General features: G+C 40.8%; 1 protein-coding gene across 2 annotated transcripts in view; it reads right to left on the bottom strand.

Moving 5' to 3' along the window:
* Positions 1–23272, bottom strand: part of CXADR (CXADR Ig-like cell adhesion molecule) — a 78958-nt gene that overhangs the window by 28014 nt on the left and 27672 nt on the right. For both annotated transcript variants that reach the window (XM_031665675.1, XM_003895608.5), the window contains exons 2-6: positions 16940–17106; positions 11859–12063; positions 5029–5184; positions 3323–3445; positions 2651–2789 (exon numbers count right to left, since the gene is read on the bottom strand). In XM_031665675.1, coding sequence (XP_031521535.1) covers positions 2651–2789; positions 3323–3445; positions 5029–5184; positions 11859–12063; positions 16940–17106 — 790 coding nt within the window. The remainder of the gene's footprint in view (positions 1–2650; positions 2790–3322; positions 3446–5028; positions 5185–11858; positions 12064–16939; positions 17107–23272) is intronic.

Raw genomic sequence — 23272 nt, 5'->3', positions numbered from 1 at the left:
TCTAGAGATGACTCGAAGTATACAGAAAAATGTGTGCAGGTTATATACAAATAGTACGCCATTTTGTATCTTTTTCTTTTTTTTTTTTTTTTTTTTTTTTAAATAGAGACAGGTTCTTGCCATCTTGCTCAGGTTGGTGTCTTGAACTCCTGAGCTCAAATGATCCTCCCATCTTGGCCTCCCAAAGTCCTGGGATTACAGGCGTGAGTCACTGCGCCTGGCTGCCATTTTATATCAGGGACTTGAGCATCCTTGGATTTTGGTATCTGCAGGAGGTCCTCCATGGATACCGAAGAATAACTGTGTATCTGAGTTATCTTTGGTGCATTTTAAAAATACAGGCGTACTCGTTTCATTGTGCCTTGCTTTTATCACACTTCATAGATACTTATGGCATGTTTTTTTTTAACAAATTGCAGGTGTGTGGTACCCTTGTGTCAAGCAAATGTACCTGTACCATGTTTCCAACAGCATCTGCTCACTTCATGTCTGTGTTGCGTTTTGGAAATTTTCACAACAGTTAGAACTTTCTCATAATCATACCTGTTAGGGTGATCTGTGATCAGTGATCTTTGATGTTACTATTTTAATTTGTTTTGGGGCAGCATGAACTATGCCCATATAAGACAGCAAACTTAATAAATGTTGTGTGTGTTCTGGCCATCTCCTCCAACCACCCCCCGATTCTCTCACCCCTCCCTCAGGCCTCCCTGTTCCCTGAGACACAATAATATTGAAATTAGGCCACTTAATAACCCTACAATGACCTCTAAGTGTTCAAGTAAAAGGAATAGTTATCATAGTTCTACTTTTTAGAAAACTTTTATTTATTTTGAGACAGTCTCGATCTGTCAACCAGGCTAGGGTGCAGTGGTGCGATCACAGCTCACTGCAAGCTCAAACTCCTGGACCCAAGCAATCACCAGCAGGGCTCTCTTTAAATCAAACCCAGAAATAATCAACCTTAGTGAGACTGGCTGAAAGCTAGTCTCTTGCACCAAACAGCCAAGCCAAATTGTAAATGCAAAGAAAAAGTTCTTAAAGTAAAGTCAAAGTGTTACTCCAGTGAACACGTGAATGGTAAGAAAGCGAAACAGTCTTATTGCTGATATGGACAAAGTTTAGTGGTCTGGAGAGGATCAAAATAGTCACAACATTCCCTTACACCAAAGCCCAGTCCAGAGCAAGGCCCTAGCTCTCTTCAATTCTATCAAGGCTGAGAGCGCTAAGGCAGTTGCAGAAAGAAAGCTGGAAGCTAGCAGAGGCTGGTTAATGAGATTAGGGAAAAAGGCCATTTCCATAACATAAGAATACAAACTGAAGCAACAGAAAGTTACTCAGAGGATCTAGTTAAAAGAGCGTTGATGAAGGTTATTACACTAAGTAACAGATTTTCAATAGCGACAAAACAGACTTCTACTGGAAGAAGACACCATCTAGGCCTTTAATGGCTAAAGATGTCAGTGTCTGGTTTCAAAGCTTTAAAGGACAGGTTGACATTCTTGGTAGGAGCTAATGCAGCCCAGGAGTTGGAGACCAGCCTTGGCAACATGGTGAAACCCCATCTCTACAAAAACTACACGAATTAGTCAGGTGTGGTGGCTCATGCCTGCAGTCCCAGCTACTCGGTAAGCTGAGGTGGGAGGCTCACCTGAACCCAGGGGGCAGAGGTTGCAGTGGGCCATAACTGCACCACTCCACTCCAGCCTGGGCAACAGAGAACGAGCCCTTGTCTCGGAAAACAGACAAACAAGAGAAAAACTCAACAACCACAGAAAGAAAGAAATTGGCATAGCCACTCCAACCTTAAGTAACTAGCATCCTGATCAGCCACCAGCCATCAACACTGAGGTAAGACCTTCCACCAGCGGAGAGATTAGGACTCACTGAAGGCTCAGTCATTAGCATTTTTTAGCAATAAAGTCTTTTTTAATTGGGGTATCTACACTGCTTTTTCAGACATGATGCTACGGCACACTTTAGACTATAATATAGTATAAACATAACCTTTTGTGCACCGGAAAAACAAAAACATTCGTGTGATTTATTGCGGTGGTCTGGAACCAAACCCACAATAGCTCTGAAGTGTCCCTGCACAGGTGTCCAGACCCCACCCCAGATCTACCAAATGTCAATTTCTAGGGTGTGAAGTCATGTGTTACTACTTTCTAAAGTTCTGTTATCGAATATGCACACTTCTCGTTAAGACCTTCTGATTTATGATATTTAAGGAAAATAAAAATTGTACTACCAATCGTTCTACAAACTACCAGATTACCTGATACAATCAGGTCAGATTTTTTTTTTTTTTCCCAAACCTCAATATCCGCTTTATTTTTTGAAGGCTTCATCCCTCCCACTGCAGGTGGGAATTCTTCTCAAAAAGGCAGGCAGTCTTGAGATAATCATTTCACAGTGGCTCTTAAAATGGGGTACAAGAAGGTTGGGGAGCGGGGCACGATGAATGGTGGTTGGAGCTCTGCACTTGGAGTTAAAAGTAAATGCTTTCAAATGTATTGAGAAAAACGGGGCCAAAGCTTTATCCCTTCTCCTAAGAAAGATGCTTCGGGTGGTTAATGAGAGAACTAATGCTTTAGAGACATGACATATGTTTGGTATACATCAGTCAACTCCTGTCTCACTTAATTACCTGATATCGTGATGAACTTCCTTTTCATATTTTTCTTCTCTGCGCTTTTTATGACAGCAAAAGATGATAAGACCAATGAGCACCAGAGCAAGCAAAGTTCCTATAATGGCTCCTGCAATTAGTCCAGCTTTATTTGAAGCTAAAATAAGAAGAATTAATAGTAAACAAACAAACGAAAAATATATACACACACACACACGTATAGATATTGAAGGTAGGCTACACATTTTTTTATTGATTTCATCACATCACATGTATTAACTTTAGGAGACAAATTATTTAGTCTTTTTGATTCGGGGAAAAAATTCATTAAAAGAACTGTCTTCTGAACTGTATAATCTATTTCAAGCATTAAAATGATAAAACCTGTCTGAAAGATTTTAATATTCAAAGCTATCTTGGTTAACACATAAGAGTGTTCTAAGCTACTCAACATAATAGCTAAACACAGTACAAGGGTTGATTTGACAACTCTTACCTTCTTAGTATATCATTGCAATTATGAAGTTTTTTTAAATAAAATATATTTTTCTAGAAAAGCTAATAATCAAACCACAGTGTTCTGATCAAAGTCAGTGTCCCCTTGCCCTTAATACACATTTGCTGACTGAACTAAAGGAGGTGGTATAAAGATAACAGAAACAAAACCACCAACAGAAAGAAGATACTTACGAGGGACTACGTTTAGGCGCAACAGGCACTGATCGGAGCCCACTCTGTTTCTGACTGTACAGCTGTATGTCCCAGAGTACTCAGAAGAGGCATTTTTTACAGATATAACAGATAACGTCATTTCTATGGAAGGAGGAAAAAGAAAACAAACTCATTTTATAGTATGTACTGTTATCAGGTGTTAGTAAACGTAGCCCTTATCAAATTTGACAATCCAGTTAAAAGCAAGACAGACCAAGACTGGATGCAAACAAACTGGCACTGAGCCACACAGATGTTTCCAGAATTCAAACAATCATGCTTCCAGTTCATGTGTATCAAGGTGAAAGTAGCCATGACCCCCTGCAGCACAGAGCCTCCGCTGGAGCAGGCGTGTTGGTCCACTGTAGCTGCTGCAAACCCATCTGGGGGTACATCAGACTATACACACTACGGCATCCCACAAAGGATCTCTCATGCAGCAGGAAAACATACAAAACCTATTTTATTCCCCCCTAGATGGAAGAAACATACAAAAGGAAGTCAGAAGAGGACTCCCAGATTGGTCTCTGAGTTTGAAAAAAATAGAGGCAGAGAGAAAACCTACTGAAGATCAGGATGCAGTGGATGGTGGGGTGGAGCCTGGTAATCAGTTTGAACTAGGAAGTCAATTGTAACAAATGGGTGAACAGATTTGGCCAATTTGTAACTTTCTAGTTAGTGTCACATGGGTTTGCTTTTAATTTATAGACAAGCCATGGGTAAATTACTATAGTTTAAACCTAGTCGAAGCACTAAAGATCCAACTCTTACTCTACTTTAGCCACTATCTAAGTTATAATCATGAACATTTCTCATCAATTAAAAAAAGAAATTGGCCAGGCACAATGGCTCACGCTTATACTCTGGGAGGCTGTGGGGGGGAAGAGAGCTTGAGCCCAGGAGGTTGAGACCAGTGTGGGCAACATGGAGAAACTCCATCTCTACAAAAAATACAAAAATTAGCAGGGTATGGTGACACATGCCTGTAGTCTCAGCTACTCAGGAGGCTGAAGTGGGAGGATCATTGGAGCCTGGGAGTTGAAGACTGCAGGGAGCCGAGATCCTGCCACTGCACTCCAGCCTAGGTGACAGAGCGAGACCCCTTGTCAAAAAAAAAAAAAAAAAAAAAGAAAAGAAAAAAAAAGAAAAAAAACCACCAAAGTAACTAATTATAATATCCTAAAAAATGAAATCATAGAATAGCTCTTCCTTTATAATATACGACACTAAATTGATACTATAAAACCCTGAATAATTCCCATGGAAATCCTATTTACTCTATGTAGAAAGGGGAAAGCAAGCATTTGGGAATCTGAAATATATAAGCAGGTGGGGCACATGCCTGGGCTCATGCTTGTAATCCCAGCACTTTGGGAGGCCAGGGAAAGAGGACTCCTTGAGCCCAGGAGTTTGAGACCAGCACAGGCAACACAGTGAGATCCTGCCTCTACAACAATGTTTTTTAATACTTAGCGGGGTGTGATGGCATGCACCTCTAGTTCCAGCTACTTGGGAGGCTGAGGTGGGAGGACGACTTGAGCCTAGGAGGTCGAAGCTGCAGTGAGCAGTGATTGCAGTGAGCCTGGGTGACAGAGCAAGGCCCTATCTCAAATCACACACACACCCCCTACTAGATTTTAGTCCAAATCAATGGCACCTGGTACCAATACTATTATCAGCAGTACCTGCTAACCATGAAGTGGGCATTTTCTGTGAGTCAGACAATTTTTGCCACTCATACTGTAATGGAAGTGAACCTTCTTTTGGTTCACATTTTAGCTTAAAGTCACTTCCAATTTCTTCTGATCCATCAACGTAACATCTTGTACCTGAAGGCTTCACTGAAAAAGAAAATGAATTATAAATTTACATAAGAGAACGGAACTTACTTTTATGAATACAGCATTGTACACAACCACTGACTCATTATCAGTTGGTTCTGGGTTCAGAATTCACAAAAGAATGAAAGACCACAGTAAGTGATCAACATCAGTTTATTCAGCTTTATCTGACACGAAACAGCACAGAATAAGCTCACACAAGCAGCCACTGCATTAGTAGATACGGCAATATCTCAGGCATAGCTCGGTGCCTGTCCATTTCATGGGGCACACCTGAAAAAAAGCAAGAATGATGCACTTGCTTTTTTCGGCAAGACCACTTGAGAGTCAAGGAAGCTCCCCCTTCCATTCCTCAGCTATTCTTCCCCATGCTTGACATGTAGCCCTCTGACAGTCCGTACCAAGTCACAACCCTCTAGGTGCCATAACCCTGACAATCAGGCAGTTTATCATCAACAATACTAACACTTAACTGTAGCAAAGAACAACTAGCATTCTGCATTTACATCAACTCAAATCCATCCGAAGAGCCGGCTACAAAAAAGAAAACCTGGGCTGGGCATAGTATAATCCCAGCACTTTGGGAGGCCAAGGCAGTGGGGGGATCACTTGAGGTCAGGAATTTGAGACCAGCCTGGATAACGCAGCGAGACTCTGTCATTATAAAAACTTTGAAGAATGAGTTGGGTATGGTGATGTGTGCCTGTGGTCCTAGCTACTCAGGAGGCTGGAGTAGGAGGATGGCTTGAGACCAGGATTTAGAGGCTGCAGTGAAGCTCTGATCACATCACTGCACTCCAGCCTAGGTGACAGAACCAGATCTTGAATCAAAGATATTCACAGCCTGGAAATTCATGTGTAAAAAAAGAATATTTAATACTTTTTTAAAAAAGGAAATCTGAGGTTATATTCCAGGTGTTCCTGGGTAACTGTTTAGAACGGCTACTAACTCCATTACCTGCAACAGCTCACCGCAGTCCTGGTGGATGAACACCCTGGCACTGCATACTCTTCTGCTGAACTTTAATAAGGTATAATACTCACACAATAAAGTTAACATGTTAATCATGTGGGTTGATTACTTTTAATAAATGTTTCTATATCCATTAAGCATCACTCCAACCCTCTCCCAAGAAAGATCCCTCATGCTGGTTACAATAGATGTGACTTCAAAACGCCAGACCCAGGCAGCCATTGATCAGATTTCTACCACTGTGGATTAGTTCGTCGTCTGGAATCCCATGAATAGAATACTACAGTAGGTACTTTTTTGTCTTCTTTTATTCAGCATAACATTTCTGAGACTGAGCCATGTTATTGTCTATATAGCTACTTTAGTATTTCAATGAATGACTATAACACAAGTTTGCTTATCCAGTCACCCGTTAATGAAGATTGTGTTTCCAGTTTGGGCCTACTGTTAAAGCCTAGTTAGCGAAACCGACAAGGAGTATGTAGTCTATCAAAATCAGGTTGGCCAGAGAGGAACGCATTATGAGGAACCAGGGAATGCCACTGGACAAGAGCAGGGATGCTGTAAGGATTCTGAGGAGGTTCTAAGGAAGTAGCCATCAGCTCTCAGTTGTTTCTGAGATTAGGAAAAATGCGGATTAAACAGGAAGTGAGAGCTGTGAGGAGGTGGGGCCATTTAGTAACTGAGTATTCCAGTAAAGGATGGGTAGTGCAATGTGGGTCTGGGGGCAACATTCGGAAGACAGCAATAGTCTATGCTTTACCACTGCTCTACGTCTTTGCGAGACACATGTTTTCTATAAACTCTGTGGCTGACTTTAATCTGTATCTGTCTTTCTGGCTGATAAATGTCAAGACTGTTTTTTTCTTTTTTACTTTAAGCTGATTTTCATTTTTTCAGTCATGAATGGGTTTTTATTCTTTTACTACTATGAATAAAGGCAAATGCATTTCACAGTTTTGCAGTATGAACAACGCTGCTTGAACACTCATGTGAACACTGACGTATGCTTTCCTTTGTCTTAGTAACTGCTGGATCATATGGTGACTGTACATATTTTAACACTGTAAGAAATTGTCAAATTGTTTCCCAAAACTGGCTCAACACGATTTGTCATATTCAGTGGGGTATCTTCAACTAAGGTTGTCAACCATGACCTTACTCCTTCTTAGTAGCTCCTTAACAAATTTAATTGTATTCCCCTTCATCTGCTACTAGTTACATTTTTAAAATAAGGGTCAACACATATTTAATTGCACTGTTGATTTTTCCAAGCAATCTGACCAGGTGCTCTGGAGACTACATCAATTGGACTTTTAAATAAGTTTTGCAAATTATTTCATCCTGGGAGTCTTCAATGAAATGAGCCTTGTTCTCTTCCATTTCTTCAAACTACCAATAAATCCTTTATTAGAATAAATTACCAGCAAATAAGTAACTGATGCAATGCTTTGTGCATCAAACATCTATGGGTAATATGGTATTCTAACTCTAACCCTCACCCTTTCTATACCCATTTTCTCCCATATAACCAGCAAGCTAAACATATCTAATAACGGATAGTTTATTTAAAACTGCTGCTGGGAAATTCAGGGCCTCACTACAACCCATCCACAATAAAACAAGATTCTAACAACACAGGTTTCTGAATGACACTTTGGAACGACCTACCTACTTTCCACTGGGAGGAGAAAGTACAAGTCTTTTACATGACAACATCCAACCATCATACTACGAGGAAGATTAATTCTTAACCCATGGTACTCTGCTGGAACAGAAGAAAACCACAAAGAGAGCACCAATAAAGTCTTGTCCCCTAAATGTTTCTTTGGTCTGCGCTTCCCACATACTGGTCATTGTCCGCAGAACATCTGCCTCCATGATCACTAACACAACCAACAGTCCTTCTCAGATAAGGGTATGTGACCATCGAGTTGTAGCTGGACATGGTATCCCACCAATTTAGTAATGCTCTGCTCCATACATGTATTACTTCATCATCTTTCCAGGCTAGTGGCTACACCAGTCTACTGGAAATACTCTCTAAATCCCTACATGAGACAGGGGATACTTTTATCATGATGTCATCTTTCCAAGAAATATAATTTCTGATGAGTTCAAAATGCCCTGACTCCAGGCAAAATCTATCAATAGATGCTAAAATCAACAGGCAAAAGTTAAATGAGAAACAACATATTTGCATGGTCTCGAAGTAGCTCCCCCAAGACATTTTTTAATTACAGAGGGAAAAATAATAACTCTAGAGTGAAGAAGCCCATCAGATAAAACCTAAACCAAGTGATCACGATTAACAATAAGACATGACATCATGTGGCCCTGGACGTGACTGGAGGAGATTAAGGAGATATAAATGCAATGTGGATTCCAGATGCAATCCTAGTACAAAAAGGACATTACTGGAAAACAGTTAAATTCAAACTGGGTCTGTAATTTAGTTAATAGTATTGTATCAATGATAATTTCTTGGTTTTGATGATTATAATATGATTTTCTAAGATGTTAACATTAGGGGAAATTAGATGATGGGTCCACTCTCAGAAACTTCCTCATACTTTTGCAACTTTTCTATAAAACTAAAAATTATTTCAAAATAAAAAGTAGTGAGGGGCCGTGCCCTGTATCAATGGTTTGCAAATCCCTTAGGACCTTTAAGGCCAGTGATGACGGAGCCACTACACTTGCTGTTGCCACTGTGATCTGGTGGCATGGTGCAGTGGGAGTGTACCATATATGTCCAGGAATTGTTTACTGTGCATGTTCTGCTCTTCAAAACAACTGTCTGTTTATACCAAAAGGTTTCAATAAACAGGCCCTTTCAGAGCTCCAGGGGAAGGTGCCCGTGATAGGTGGCCACAACAGTAACCTTCTATCAATTATCTTTGTTATTTCCCACTTCCGCTTCTTCACTGAACCGCATCCACATAAGCTTCTGCTGTGTCTGAAAGAGCAAGGCAGGCATGGCAACGGAGCAAGCTACAGCTACAGCAACATGCTGCCCCTCACATCCAGACGACTAACAGTCATCTCTCTGGGCTAATAATGACCACATAACACAGAAGCTCAATGAATGAACTGACATTACCCTGTGAATGCCATGATGGCAACTACTTCAGATTTCCCACAAAAGAACCAAAGCACTAGGCAGAGCTACCATCAGTGAATCAAACCAGCTCCAGGGACCACCACTTAGTTGGGTCACTAGAGGGCACTTCATCTTATCTTTCGCCCCAGATAATCCAGGCAGAATTTCCAGGCAAAACTAACAGACAAGCTTCAATTCAATTTTTACCTTCAAGAGAATACAATTCTGGTGGTTTCTCCCAGCAGCAGTCGTGACTCATCTAAAAACATGGAAGAAAGAGCCACAAGAAATTATCTGGCTCCGACACAGTCTCGTCCAGATCAGAGTACCAGCCGTCCCTACTTCTCTTCGGCAATCACTTCCCTGCTTTCTCCTGTCATCCCCAGTTTATCCCCTCCTTCCCTCCCTGGTTTGAATCCAAGGCTCACTGGGCTAAAAAATTCTCCCGAGGAGTAACTCAGGGTGAACTGTGTCAGTGCTTCCCACTTTCCCATTCTTAGGACATGCTGGGGTTCAAAGTTCAATATAAAAAGGCCACTCCTACGGCTGGGCAGTCACAGATCCTGCCATGGGCCATCCCTGCCACCCAACTCAGGTTCCTTTTGGGAAATGTTCTGCTGCATGCTGTAATGGTCTCTTCAGCTGAGAACTGCAAATGTGACCCTGAATCTGGTCCCACAGGATCCAGACAATACACAAACACACACACACACACACACACACGCTTGTCCACAACTCTTCTGGGAATATGTGCCAACCCCATTATCCCAGTGTACCTGTCCCAGCATATAGGGGTTTCACAATAAATCATTCTGATAATCAAACATCTTCTGCTTCGTATATCATGAACCCCTTAATATTCCGTATACCTTTTCCAACTCAATACTTCCTAGAGAGCAGTGTTGGAAGAAAGTATAGTCGGGGCTATGATCTCAGGAATTCCTGGGTCTGTGATAAGAATTCAGACTAGGTGTTCATCTTTCACTTGCTTACACATTTACGAAAAAGAAAAGTTACTCCATGTTAACTCAATGAAGACACAGAACATTCAAATTTCCAACATTACCATATTCCTTTATCCTGGTTCCTTTTTCAGATTGACTTACTTTTACACCACAAGAAACATTTTCAGCTAGTGCGATTCAGAATGATGCATTTCACCAGGACCCCTTCAGGTCCCCATTCAATGATGCTGCCAGCAAACCCTATCTACCAAGATAACCCATGAATTTGCCATGAAGGTACACAAAAAGCCCCACTCGTGTTCCTAGTCTCTAGCAGTAAGAGTTAAGCGCTGGGTCTACTTGGAGGAGGAGTGGTTAAGTGTTGGGAGCCCAAGTCATCTCGAACATTGCTCTTCTAAAGAATATTCTTGTAATCTCAGCACTCTGGGTGGCCGAGGCCAGTGGTTCACCTGAGGTCAGGAGTTTGAGACCAGCCTGGCCAACATGGTGAAACCCTGTCTCTACTAAAAATACAAGAATTAGCCAGGCATGGTGGTGCATGCCTGTAATCCCAGATACCTAGGTGGCTGAGGCAGGAGAATCACTTGAACCCGGGAAGCAGAGGCTGTAGTGAGCAGAGATTATGCCACTGCACTCTAGCCTGGGCAACAGAGCAAGACTCCATCTCAAATAAAATAAAATAAAAATAAAGAGTATTCTTCAGAATATTCTACCCTAGCCCTAATCAGTTCTCTAAACAGAAGGAATGAGGTAAATGTTGATGTGGGAGGCCTGCCCTGATCAGTTATTTCCAGTCATGCTAGACAATTCTAGCAATCAGCTTTTCCTATGAAAGTCAATCCCCAAGTGTCCCCTAAAACATGAGAACAGGGGAATTTACTGTCATAAAATAGAAAGCTAGACAGCTATGGTTTTCTACATGGTAGCCACTGTACATTTTGTGTAAAGCTTATCACGGTATGGTTTTAGAAGTATATTTATGAACTATCTTTCAGTTTCTCAATTTGAAGGGATTAAGAGTGCTTGTAGACATTATCACAGAATCTAGAGAAGGATAATAAACTCTGTAGTCTTTGACAGCTTACAAAGCAGTTTACACCATCTCCCTCTTAACTATTACAGAGAGGGCTATAAGGTATCACAGTGAATGTCTCAGCTCTTCACTTTAATGACGAAAAACAGTGATGCCAAGAAGCTTAAATAACTATGTGGTCTAATGGCCTTACTTGAATTCAGTATTCCTTCTTCCATATTTCTTCACCTCCATTCTAAATGCTTAAATTACTCATCATAGAAACATGGTTCTACGTAATTCTCAGGGCAAATTCTGAGGACAAGGCAGAAACCCTAGCTCTCCTAACTCCTGGCTTAGGGTTCTTCCTCCATACCACAGTACTCCTCACTTATTTTCAAACTCTTATGAATTTCACAAAGTTGATCACTTCTTTCTTTTCCTATCCAAAACCAAAAGCTAGTTTTATACTTGACGCTATCCAACACAGAAGAACGCCAAGTGTTTAAAATTGTTATTCTAAAAAATTAAGCTTTGTCTTATACAAATGCTGCTACTACGGTACTATGACTAATCATCCTCTTACTCAGTAACCCATTAACGCAAATAAAAATAACTTACCAAGAACTACCAGCTGAATCTTCTTATTTGCAACACCAGGAGCTTTTTTCACTTTGCACTGATACGTGCCAATATCTGACAGCTGTAAATTCGTTACATTTATGGATGCATCACCAGATTTGAGATCATTACTCGTAAAATGTACTCGTCCTTTCAGATCTGGATAGTAGTCATCATAAATTTTGTCTCCAGAATATAAAATAATCTAAAAGAAAGCCAAAATTAGACAGGCAGAAAATCAAACACACAACAAAAAAACCTGTCTCAAAGGAGCCCTGGATACACCTGCTGCTACAGAACCCCTCCCCTCCAGCAGAAAAAGAGAAAAAGAACACAATATTATGGGGAAACCTAAAACTATCCAAACCACAGAACGAGAACATGGAATCAACGTGATCCTCGGGTATAGTCCCAGACTTCCGTTTTTAACCAGGAAACCAAGACCCAACATGATAAAATGGTAAAGCCCTCCACTGTCCTAGACAGCAGTTTAGTACGATCAGGCAAGAACACAGATGTGCTCATTGGTTTGTTTTTTTTCCCCTTTTGAGATGGAGTCTGAGTCTGTGGCCCAGGCTGGAGTGCAATGGTGCGATCTCGGCTCCCTCCACCTCCTGGGTTCAAGCAATTCTCTCACCTCTGCCTCCCCAGTAGCTGAGACTATACAGGCACATGCCACCACAGCCAACTAATTTTTGTATTTTTAGTAGAGATGGGATTTCACCATATTGACCAGGCTGGTCAAGTGATTGACTCAAGTGATCCACCCGCCTCGGCTTCCCAAAGTGCTATGATTATAGGTGTGAGTCACCGTGCCTGGCCTGCTCATTCTTACATACTCTATTTTTCAACTGCCTCTGAGGCAGTAGTTTGCCAACCAAGTGTAACAAAATCAAGTACCTACTGCCCCCTGCCCCCACAAAAGGCTTATCATAATTTGCCTGTGGAATCTAACAAAAAGATAACTTAGTTGGGTCTTAATACTAAGCTGGAGTTACTTGAGAGTTCTAGACTCTAACAGATAAAATCATAAAATAAACCTCTTAAGATATGTGTACCCAGGTTAACAAGTCCTTTGAATGAATCTTCTGTAACTAAAGCAAAGACCCTTGCCGAATCCACTGAGTTTTCTGAACCACACTTACAGCCTTTGAAGGCAACTACTAAAGGCTGGATGCTTTAGAGGGAAAATAAAATCTGTGTTTGTAATATTTTCTTGGAAGAGAACTGTAGTAGTATTCTCTAACAATCTCTAACATTAATTTAACACATTTTATAATTTTTCTTTTTTGCTAATGAAATCTCTTCATTCTGGTCATGAGACCCATGGGCCAAAGAGCAGTGATGCCAAAACTCAAATAATAATCAGGAAACACAACTATGACCTGTATCCTGCAAATGATCTCTTTTACCTGAGTGCTAATTATAGGTAGTATAATCAGAATAAATGTCATCTAAGAATACTGTTTTCCAGGTTTATTCTGCAGAAACTTCTTGAGTGGAGGAACTTGGGTTCTCTTCTGAATTATCTCCTTCCCAACCACACTGACCCCACCCTAATCCACCAAAGATCTTTTTTTTTTTTTGAGACAGAGTCTTGCTCTGTCACCCAGGCAGGAGTGCAGTGGTACGATCTCAGCTCACTGCAACCTCCACCTCCTGGATTAAAGCGATTCTCCTGCCTCAGCCTCCCGAGGAGCTGGGACTACAAGTGCCCACCATCACGCCTGCTAATTTTTGTATTTTCAGTAGAGACGGGGTTTCACCACATTGGCCTGGTTGGTCTCAAACTCCTGACATTGTGATACGCCTGCCTCGGCCTCCCAAAGTGCTGGGCCTACAGGCATGAGCCACCATGCCCAACTAGATCTTTTTATTTATATACAAACTGTCTGCATCTAGGTTGTGCTCAATACCAGTCTGCTAAGTAAATAAAAGAAAGAGTTGAAGGGTCCACAGCTGACTTACTCTGTAAACACAAGCCATTACTTTATTTGCTCAATCTTCTTGACACATCCACTTGTCAACAGCAACACTGACGACTCCACAAATGTGGCTACTCTATCTTCCTTTGATTAATTTCCTTTGATTAAAAGGCTTATCATAATTTGCCTGTGGAATCTAACTCTAAAGGTCATAGAGTTCGATCTATTGTACTTCCAGTAGCTCGTTAAGCTCCACACACACCTTAGTAGCCTTTTAAGGGGGGCTTGAGAAATAAGATGCATTCCCACTGTTGGTTATTTTATAAGCTAGCTTAGTGTCTTCCCGGAAAATGACGATATAAACATTAGTTAAGGAATGGGAAATTTACCACGCAATTTTACATGTCTTCATTGATTCCCCTTCACAACCCTGCAAGGATGATGGCAATGTCCACATTGACATTTAGGCTGAGGAAAGCAGTGGCTCTCACCGATCAGCGTTTGCACAACAAAGATGCAAACCAGATCCATTTAACTTGGCACAGGACATGATTATCATTTCAATATCATTTACAAGCTTACAGAATGCTTGTGCATATAGTATTTTGCTGAATTCTTATAACGACCCTGAGATGCTAGGTATATCTGTTCCTACTTTACACACGAGGAAACAGGTTTATGAAACATGGGAGGCAGCACGGGACAGCACAAAGGATAACAGAGCAACAGAGCAGCTGTGAGAGTCAGAGGGACCTGGGTTCAAATCCCAACTGCATTTGTTGCTAGCTATGTGACTCTGGGCATGAGAATCTCTGGGCCTCTGTTTCCTCCTTGCCATATATATAATAATTCTCACCTTACTATGTTGTTTTACGGCTTAAGTATATACAATTAAAGTATATAAAACACTGCCCAAGCACGCAGTTTACAGTAACCGCTGACTATAGAGATCACACAAGGAATAAGAATGCAAATTTCTCCAGCTCAGTCCTCCAATTCCCAGTTTTTAACCATTCTGTCTACTAGCTGAAATATATTAAAATAGGAGCTCAGTTAGCATATGTAGCCTAAATTCTATGTATGCATCCTCTTCTGCATCCATCTCTTCCTAACCCTTCTACCTTTCTTTTGGTCTGATGTGACAGTGTTTTAGGTTAGAAGCTAGGTTTTTAACCCAGAAATGGTCACTCAGAGTCAAGTCCCAGTTTCACATTTCTCTTACAACTCCTGTAGACGGCAAAGCCGTGCCTCTCACTCAGCATGGAAGACTTGGAGTCTTCTTCCCATTAACAGACACACTAATGGCTCAGGGCACAGCACTTCTCGGTCTCTACATGCACCTTGTCACAAGCTTCACTCAGCAGCAGCACTGAAGACCCGTGCTGCTCTCCATACGCATCCTAGGCTTCCCCTATCTTAAGCACAGGATCAGAGTCCTGGGCTCTAAAGGGGGACAGGCACTGCACTGTCACAGGAACGGGGAACTGCAGGACCTCAGACGGAGCCTGTACTCTAGGTGCCAGCAACCCCAGAGAGAGAGAGAAGGGAGAGAACGGGGAGGTAAGAGTGACAGGGAACAGGGTAAGGAGGCTGAGTAGATACAATGAGTCAGGCCCGATTTATTTTGCTCAGGGAAACAGAAAGAAGTTCTGGTAACAGAATCAGGGCAGAGGTTACATCCTTGGAGGGGGTGGCTCTAGTCACTCACAACTTGGGAAAGCACCTTAATTATTTCCTGAACATAAACATCAAGGGCAAACTGACTGGATTTGCCAAAAATATTAATTACCTAACTGCACTGATTCAGCCATTAAATGGAAGAATGTTACTTGTAACTTTTAAATATCCCCTTCTTTCACATCAACAAATGAGTAAAACAAAATTTCTCTTCCAAATATATATATATTACTATGTTTACCTAAATATTTGGACTTATTTTCCTCTCCCTGATCTAATATAATTTATTAACTTTTTAAAAAATTAAATGTGTCAAAGCCAATATGCAACATTCTAAGTAAAGTATTCTGGAACCACTGAAAAGGTAAAACATAGGCCAGGCGCGGTGGCTCATGCCTGTAATCCCAGCACTTTGGGAGGCAGATCACGAGGTCAGGAGATCGAGACCATCCTGGCTAACACGGTGAAACCCCGTCTCTACTAAAAATACAAAAAATTAGCCGGGCGAGGTGGCGGGCGCCTGTAGTCCCAGCTACTCGGGAGGCTGAGGCAGGAGAATGGCATGAACCCGGGAGGTGGTGCTTGCAGTGAGCCGAGATCGCGCCACTGCCCTCCGGCCTGGGAGACAGTGAGACTCCATCGCAAAAAAAAAAAAAAAAAAAAAAGAGAAAAGGTAAAACATGACATATATTTGGAGATGAGATTATCAGGCAACATGTTCCTCGTTCCTCCTCTGTGCTATTTTTGGCTTTCCAAGCTTTCTACATTAGACTCTTATTACTTTGATTTGAAAAAAAATACTAAAACAATGCTTTGATATTTTTTAAATTTAAGACTAAATATTTTATAGATTGCTTTTTGCTCTGAGACTTCATTTTTACACTGGGAAGTGTTAAAGTCAAAGTAAAAAAAAGTAATTTAAAAAGACTTTTGTTTTTTAAGAAATTCATTGGACAGGATATTTAACTTGAAAAAATAAGGAAAATAGATTGTCACACTATGTAGTTGCTACACCATAGCTAATGACCCTTCTACTGCTGACAGAATCCTTGGGTAAAACTTAAAAGTTTCAATTCTAACGTTTAACAACAAAGCACAGTTATGTGCCATCTCCTAACACGACACACACTCCTGTCTCAACATCACGCCTGCTCCATCTAGACCTCTGCTATTCCCTGCCTCAAATCCAGATTGTCAGAACTTTCAAAAGTTCCTTATTCCCTGAAGAATCTCTAAGAACTCCAGCAACCTTTTCCTCTTCTGTAACCTTATGTCACTCATCATCCATTTCCCTCCACTACATATGTGTCCTCAATTTCCACCAGAGCAACTACCTTCCTCACCCAGACCACAAAGCCTGAGAAGCAGGGGGCTTCCTTCCTAGCTCCCTGCAGCCCATCCATGTGACTGGCAAGATGATGGACACATCAGATAGTTGCACAGACAGCTGCTAAGTGAGCAAGGACATATCAAACTTACCACTTGATCCACCTTCTGATTATCAGCTGGTGATATCAGCCACTCGATGTCCAGCGGTCCCTGGTCTTCGGGACTAAGCGTAAATTTGCATGGCAGATAGGCAGTTTCCCCTTTGGCTTTTTCAATCATCTGTTCAGGAGTAGTGATACTCAAACTTCTGGTGAAACCTAGAGAAAGAAATGTACATGGGACTAAGCATTTGCTATTATGCTGACAGCCCACACAGTGCCCTGCAGCCATTCAGAAGCAACACATTGATGCGAGGGATACAGGACAGGGTTTGGGTCCCGAGGAATGGAGTCCAAACTCAGAGATGCCCAGTTTTTAATTTGTGCCTTTGTAAAAGTAGAATGACATAAGTAGTATCATCTTATTTGATACAGTTCCCTTAAAAAACGCTGTGAACTTCCTGACATTATATAAGTTTCTACTGGTAGAGGGCTTCCATATGGAAGCAGATGTTTAAAACTAATTTCTCTAGACTCTCTGAAAGGTGAGTGATATAGTTTGGATTTGTGACCCCGCCCAAATCTCATGTTGAATTGTAATCCCCGATGTTGGAAGAGAGGCCTGGTGGGAGGTGACTGGATCATGAGGACGGAATTCCCCCTTGCTGTTCTCCTGATAGTGAGTTCTCAGGAGACCTGATGGTTTAAAAGTGTGTAGCACCTCCCCGTTCTCTGCTCTGGCCACGTAAGACGTGCCTGCCTCCCCTTCGCCTTCTGCCATGATTGTAAGTTGCCTGAGGTCTCCCCAGCCATGCTTTCTGTACAGCCTGCAGAGCCAATTAAACCTCTTTTCTTCATAAATCACCCAGTTTTGGGTATTTCTTTTTAGCGATGTGAGAATGGACTAATATGGTCAGTCATGTCATACAAATTCAAGGCTACATTAATTCATGCTCACCACAAACACACTGGGAACTAAGTCACTCTCAGCAGGGTATATGCGCTAATCAACCATGACACAGTTTCTGCCAAGGCTTCTTTAAATTTTTATTAGATTTCATTCTATAACCTTCTATTGAATGCTTAAAAATATTTCTAAGCAATAAGTTTTGATGAGAATAATTCAAAAAGAAAGGGAACACTGTCAATTTACATATCTTTAAAAAACCTACGGTTAGTCACGCTGGCTCACACCTGTAATTCCAGCACTTTGGGAGGCCAAGGTAGGCGGATCATCTGAAGTCAGGAGTTCGAGACCAGCCTGACCAACATTGGGGAAACCCCATCTCTACTAAAAATGCAAAATTGGCTGGGCATGGTGGCATATGCCTGTCATTCCAACTACTTGGGAGGCTGAGGCAGGAGAACTGCTTGAACCTGGGAGGTGGAAGTTGCAGTGAGCCGAGATCGCGACATTGCATTCCAGCCTGGGCAATAAGAGCGAAACTCTGTCTCAAAAAAAAAAAAAAAATTTTACCAAATAGTTGACTCATATTATTTTTGAGACACTTCTTACTGTTCATCCCTCTTTATTTCCCTTCTGAAAAAGCCAATAATCACATTTATTGTATTTTATAAAAGACATCTTAAAATTACATAACTTAATTTCACCAACATGGTGAAACCCCATCTCTACCAAAAATACTAAAATTAGCCTAGCTGGGTGTGGTGGTGTGCACCTGTAATCCCAGCTACGCAGGAGGCTGGGGCAGGAGGACTGCTTGAACTAGGGAGGTGGAGGATGCAGTGAGCCCAGATCATGCCACTGTCCTCCAGCCTGGGTGACAAAGCAAGATTCTGTCTCAAAAAATTAAAAAAATAAATGCAAATTTAGTCTGTAAGTGAACAATCACATAAAACTTTTCTTCCTATTCACACTGTAAAAGTATGCATAGCACTAGCTTGTCACATCTATGGTTTCCTTGTGATTACCCAACGTCTTCTTAAGTATAAATTCAAACATCTTAAGTATGCATAACCGTAAGTTTCACTACTTTCCACTGAAGAGCAACTATATTTGGACCTATGTCACCTGACTGACAACCTTCAGAGCAGAACGATGACCTGGAAGACGACCTAAGCACTAAGATACAGTATGGTGCACAGGGCCTGCCTCTCTTTTCCTCTCCCTTTTCCCCTGCTCCCACCAAAAAAAGATAGCACATTAGAGCAAAATTCGGAGTAAATCAATCCAAAGTCCCAGTTCTCCACAGTGATTATCTTGTTGTTTTTCAAATAAATTTTGATAGAACAAACCAAAATGAAGTTATGTTATTAGTCACTGCATGATTCTTTCCATTAGTCCTAAAATAAGCTTAATATACACAGACTATCAGTTCTAATACAATTTTAATAAACTCAAAGCCAATAGATTGAGAACTACAGAAAATCCTGGTTACATTCAACACCATTTACATTTAGGCACCACTGTAAGCTTTCAATCACATGTAAATGCACTCCTGAAATAAATTTAAATTGGGATACAAATTATCTGCACCTGCTCCCTTAAACCTGAGGCCGGCCCAGCTTTGACCAACAGGATGTGCCAGGAATGACCTGTGTAGTTCCAAGGTTAGGCCTTAAAAACCCTTGCTGCACCCACTCTTGCCTCCTTGGTCACCGGCCACTGTGTGAACAATCCACAGAGGGGGCAACGGAGGTGTCTGGCCAACCCTAGAACACTCAGCCCTAGTCCAGACCAGCTCTCTGCAGCCCCACAGTTGAGCCCGTAATTTTCCATCTTAGCCTAGTCTAACTAGCAACCCACAGGATCATGAATAGATGATCTTTGTTTTAAGGCTCTAGAGTTTGAGTTGTTTTGTTATACAGCAAATATTGATCAGACATCATCCAAACCCACTGACCCAGCCCAGAAATCCAATTACTCTGGCCTCCATTTCATGCCCATGTTTCTATTGAAAATGATATGATTTGGTATTTGTGTATCTAATCTCAAGTGTTTCTCCTAAATATTTAACCTAAAAACACTCTATTATTTCTAATAAACTCCGTTCCATTCCTATCTCATTCACTAAGGCATTTCTACCTCTCCACCCTACAATTATTTTTCTTTCTTTCTCTATGAATGCTGATTGTACTTTACTTTCTACCATCTGTATCACTTACTCGGCACTTAGCATATGTTGCCGTGGAATTTTTTTTCTCTATAAATTTTACGGTGAAACTGACGTAGGTGGCATCCAGAGTTGTGTCACATCTTCTCTATTTTTTTAAGAGATGGAGTCTCACTATGTTACCCAGGCTGGTCTCTAACTCGTGAGGCTCAAGTAATCCTCCTGCCTTGGCCTTCCAAAGTGCTGGGATTACAGGCTTGAGCCACTGTAACTGGCCTGTCACATCTTTCTAGATGTTGAGAAACTTATCTTCTTCCCATACTACCTTGTATTTTTACGACCTTTTAAGATGCATGCCCTGATTTACTTCTAAATTATTAGCTCTATTAGGGCTGAAAGGAATTGCAGCTACCTCTATCTCGTGCTGTAGTTCTTTGCACACAGTAGAAAAGAATTAGGCCGGATGTGGTGGCTCACGCCTGTAATCCCAACACTTTGGGAGGCCGAGACGGGCGGATCACAAGGTCAGCAGATCGAGATCATCCTGGCTAACACGGTGAAACCTCATCTCTACTAAAAATACAAAAAAATTAGCCGGGCGAGGTGGCGGTGCCTGTAGTCCCAGCTACTTGGGAGGCTGAGGCAGGAGAGTGGCGTGAACCTGGGAGGCGGAGCTGGCAGTGAGCTGAGATCGCGCCACTGCACTCCAGCCTGGGCCACAGAGCGAGACTCTGTCTCAAAACAAAAAACAAAAACCAACCAACCAAACAAACAAACAAAACTGCCTTAAAATAGTCATATATGTGTAACAAAATAATCTGAAAAGATATATGCCAAATTGTTAACAGCAATTACTTTTGAGAATTCAGATTTTAAGGAAGATGACTGCCCGTTTCTGCTTTATTCTGAGATTTTTAAAAATGCGTATGCTGTTTACGATATTTTTAAATGATTTTTTAATGACTGTTAGTGTTTTTTTCCAAAAAATGGTTAAAGCCTTCAATTCCTGTTCATTGTGTTGCACTAGAAACGAATTAAAATCTTGAGATCATATAAAACAGTTCCTGGGTCTCCTAGCAACACTGAAGGGCCTCTTTTTACAGAGGCATAGTTTTTCAAGTGCTGAAGTATGCAACAGACACAAATGATAGAAGACAAAAGACAGACACTTGGTCGCACGCAGCGGGCCTGGGCATCTTTCCTAGTACTGCCCAATTTTATTTATGCAGCAAGTAGATTAATAATTTAACTTGCAAACTACTCGCAGGTTCAAACACGGTTTAAAGGGTAAATCAAATATCAAATCTTCTTACAATTTTATTCAAATTTATAATCAGGATGTGATAAAATATGGAGCATATTATTCAGCTGCAAGTATTTGCAGTCTAGTTAATAAGTGCACAGCACTGGATCATATTATATAAATAAACAGACTGAACCACATTCCATATTGGTAGTGACTGAAATAACATTTCCCAGTTTTCTGCTTGCTTTTCTTATCTCCAGTTTCTAAATCACTCGGATCTTTAGAGCTTCTCTTCTGCACAATCTGACTTATATCTGAGCATCAAAGTGACATGAGTTTATCAAAGAGTATTTTTTTAGCCCTTGATGTCACCTCCTACTAAGGCCTTAGAAGATCTGTTTCCACCATAAGATTGGAAGCAAACTGGAAATAATGTACGAAGCTATTCTTCTAGAACGGAGGTAATGTTATGAACTGATAACATGCATTGGTTTTTTTCATTTGCTTTTTCAAATTTAAGCTGTTTGTTAACCTAGACGGTCTTCAGTGATCTTTTCCTTCTGGCAATCTTAAAATAATAAACATTAGAAAATGCTCCTGAAATGTTATCATTCGTTTTTTAAAAAGAGAAGTAAACATGAGAATTTTTAATAATGTTTTGAGTGAGGAAAGCCTTAGAGAAAAGCAGAAGAGAAAAACACAACAGCTATGGAACAAGACAACAATTTAACTATACTAAAAATCTTGTTAGAAAATCACCATTTGGGAAAAACAGAGTCATAATTGTTTCAGGCAAAATACTGAAAATTGGTACCGAAAGGTATGATGACAAACAGCATTTGTTACATAATGTCAAAGTATCGTCCCACAAAACACTTTAATTACAGAGGAAAAAGTAGTAACTTTACAGTGAAGAAATCTGGTAGACATCACCTTAATCAAATGATCAAAGTTACTTCACGAGAACAAACGGACATTATGTACCTCCTGATTAGAAAAGAACATAGTATTACTTCTATAGTATTGCATACTAAGTCAAAACTGCACACTCTAGCCATGAAAAGACATAAACACAAATACATATTACTAAGTGAAAAAAGCCACTCTCGAAAGGCTACACACTGTATGATTACAACTATATGACACTCTGGAAAAGGCAAAACTACAGAGACAGTAAGAAAAAAAAAAATTAACGGATGCAGGGGAAAGAGAGAAGAGGAGAATAGGTGGAACACAGGATTTTTAGGGCAGGGAAATGCTTCTGTGTAATACTGTAATGGGGGCTACATGTCATACATTTGTCCAAAACCATGGAATGTACAGAACCAAGAGTGAACCCTGATGTAAACTATGGACTCTAGGTGATAATGTTATGTCAATACAGTTCATCAATTCTAACAAAGGTCCACTCCGGTGGGGGACGTGTTGACAAGCGAGGGAGACTGTGGTATGTGGGGGAAGGGAGTATAAGGGAACTCCGTACTTTCTGCACGATTTTACTATAAATCTAAAACTGCTGTACAAAATAAAGTCTATTTTTTAAAAAGACTAATAAGAGAGCACACAACCATATTTACAATTAGATAAATATAAATTAGAATAATGTAACATTTCAAATATAAAATTGATGGTGATCAAAAAAAAATCAATAAAGCCAATGTTGGCAAAAGTGTTGGAAACTGTGGCAACACGGAAAGTAAATCAGTACAACCTACTGTCAACACAGAAAACGTGTGAAATGTCAGTGTGCTAACCCACTTTTAGGAACTGCAGCTGAACTCTCATAACTGAACAGCTCATATGTACAAGGATATTATTCACTGATGCACTCTGAAACAGAAAAACACCTGAAAACAACCTAAATGGCCAACAGGCAGGAAAATCAGAGTAAGAGATTCAAGCTCATCTACCTCAGACAAAGAGCCAAGACAAGTAGATCAGGTAGAACCAGTCCCCTCCAGCATAAAGATGCTACTAAAATTTGGCTTCTGGGGAGTAACGCTGACTTCCACTCGTATAAACAGAAGTATGACTAAATATTGTCACCTTCAGGTTTGGTTCCATT

This window comes from Papio anubis, chromosome 4, assembly GCF_008728515.1.
Source record: "Papio anubis isolate 15944 chromosome 4, Panubis1.0, whole genome shotgun sequence".
Lineage (NCBI taxonomy): Eukaryota > Metazoa > Chordata > Mammalia > Primates > Cercopithecidae > Papio > Papio anubis.
This window is presented reverse-complemented; position numbering and strand designations above follow the sequence as displayed.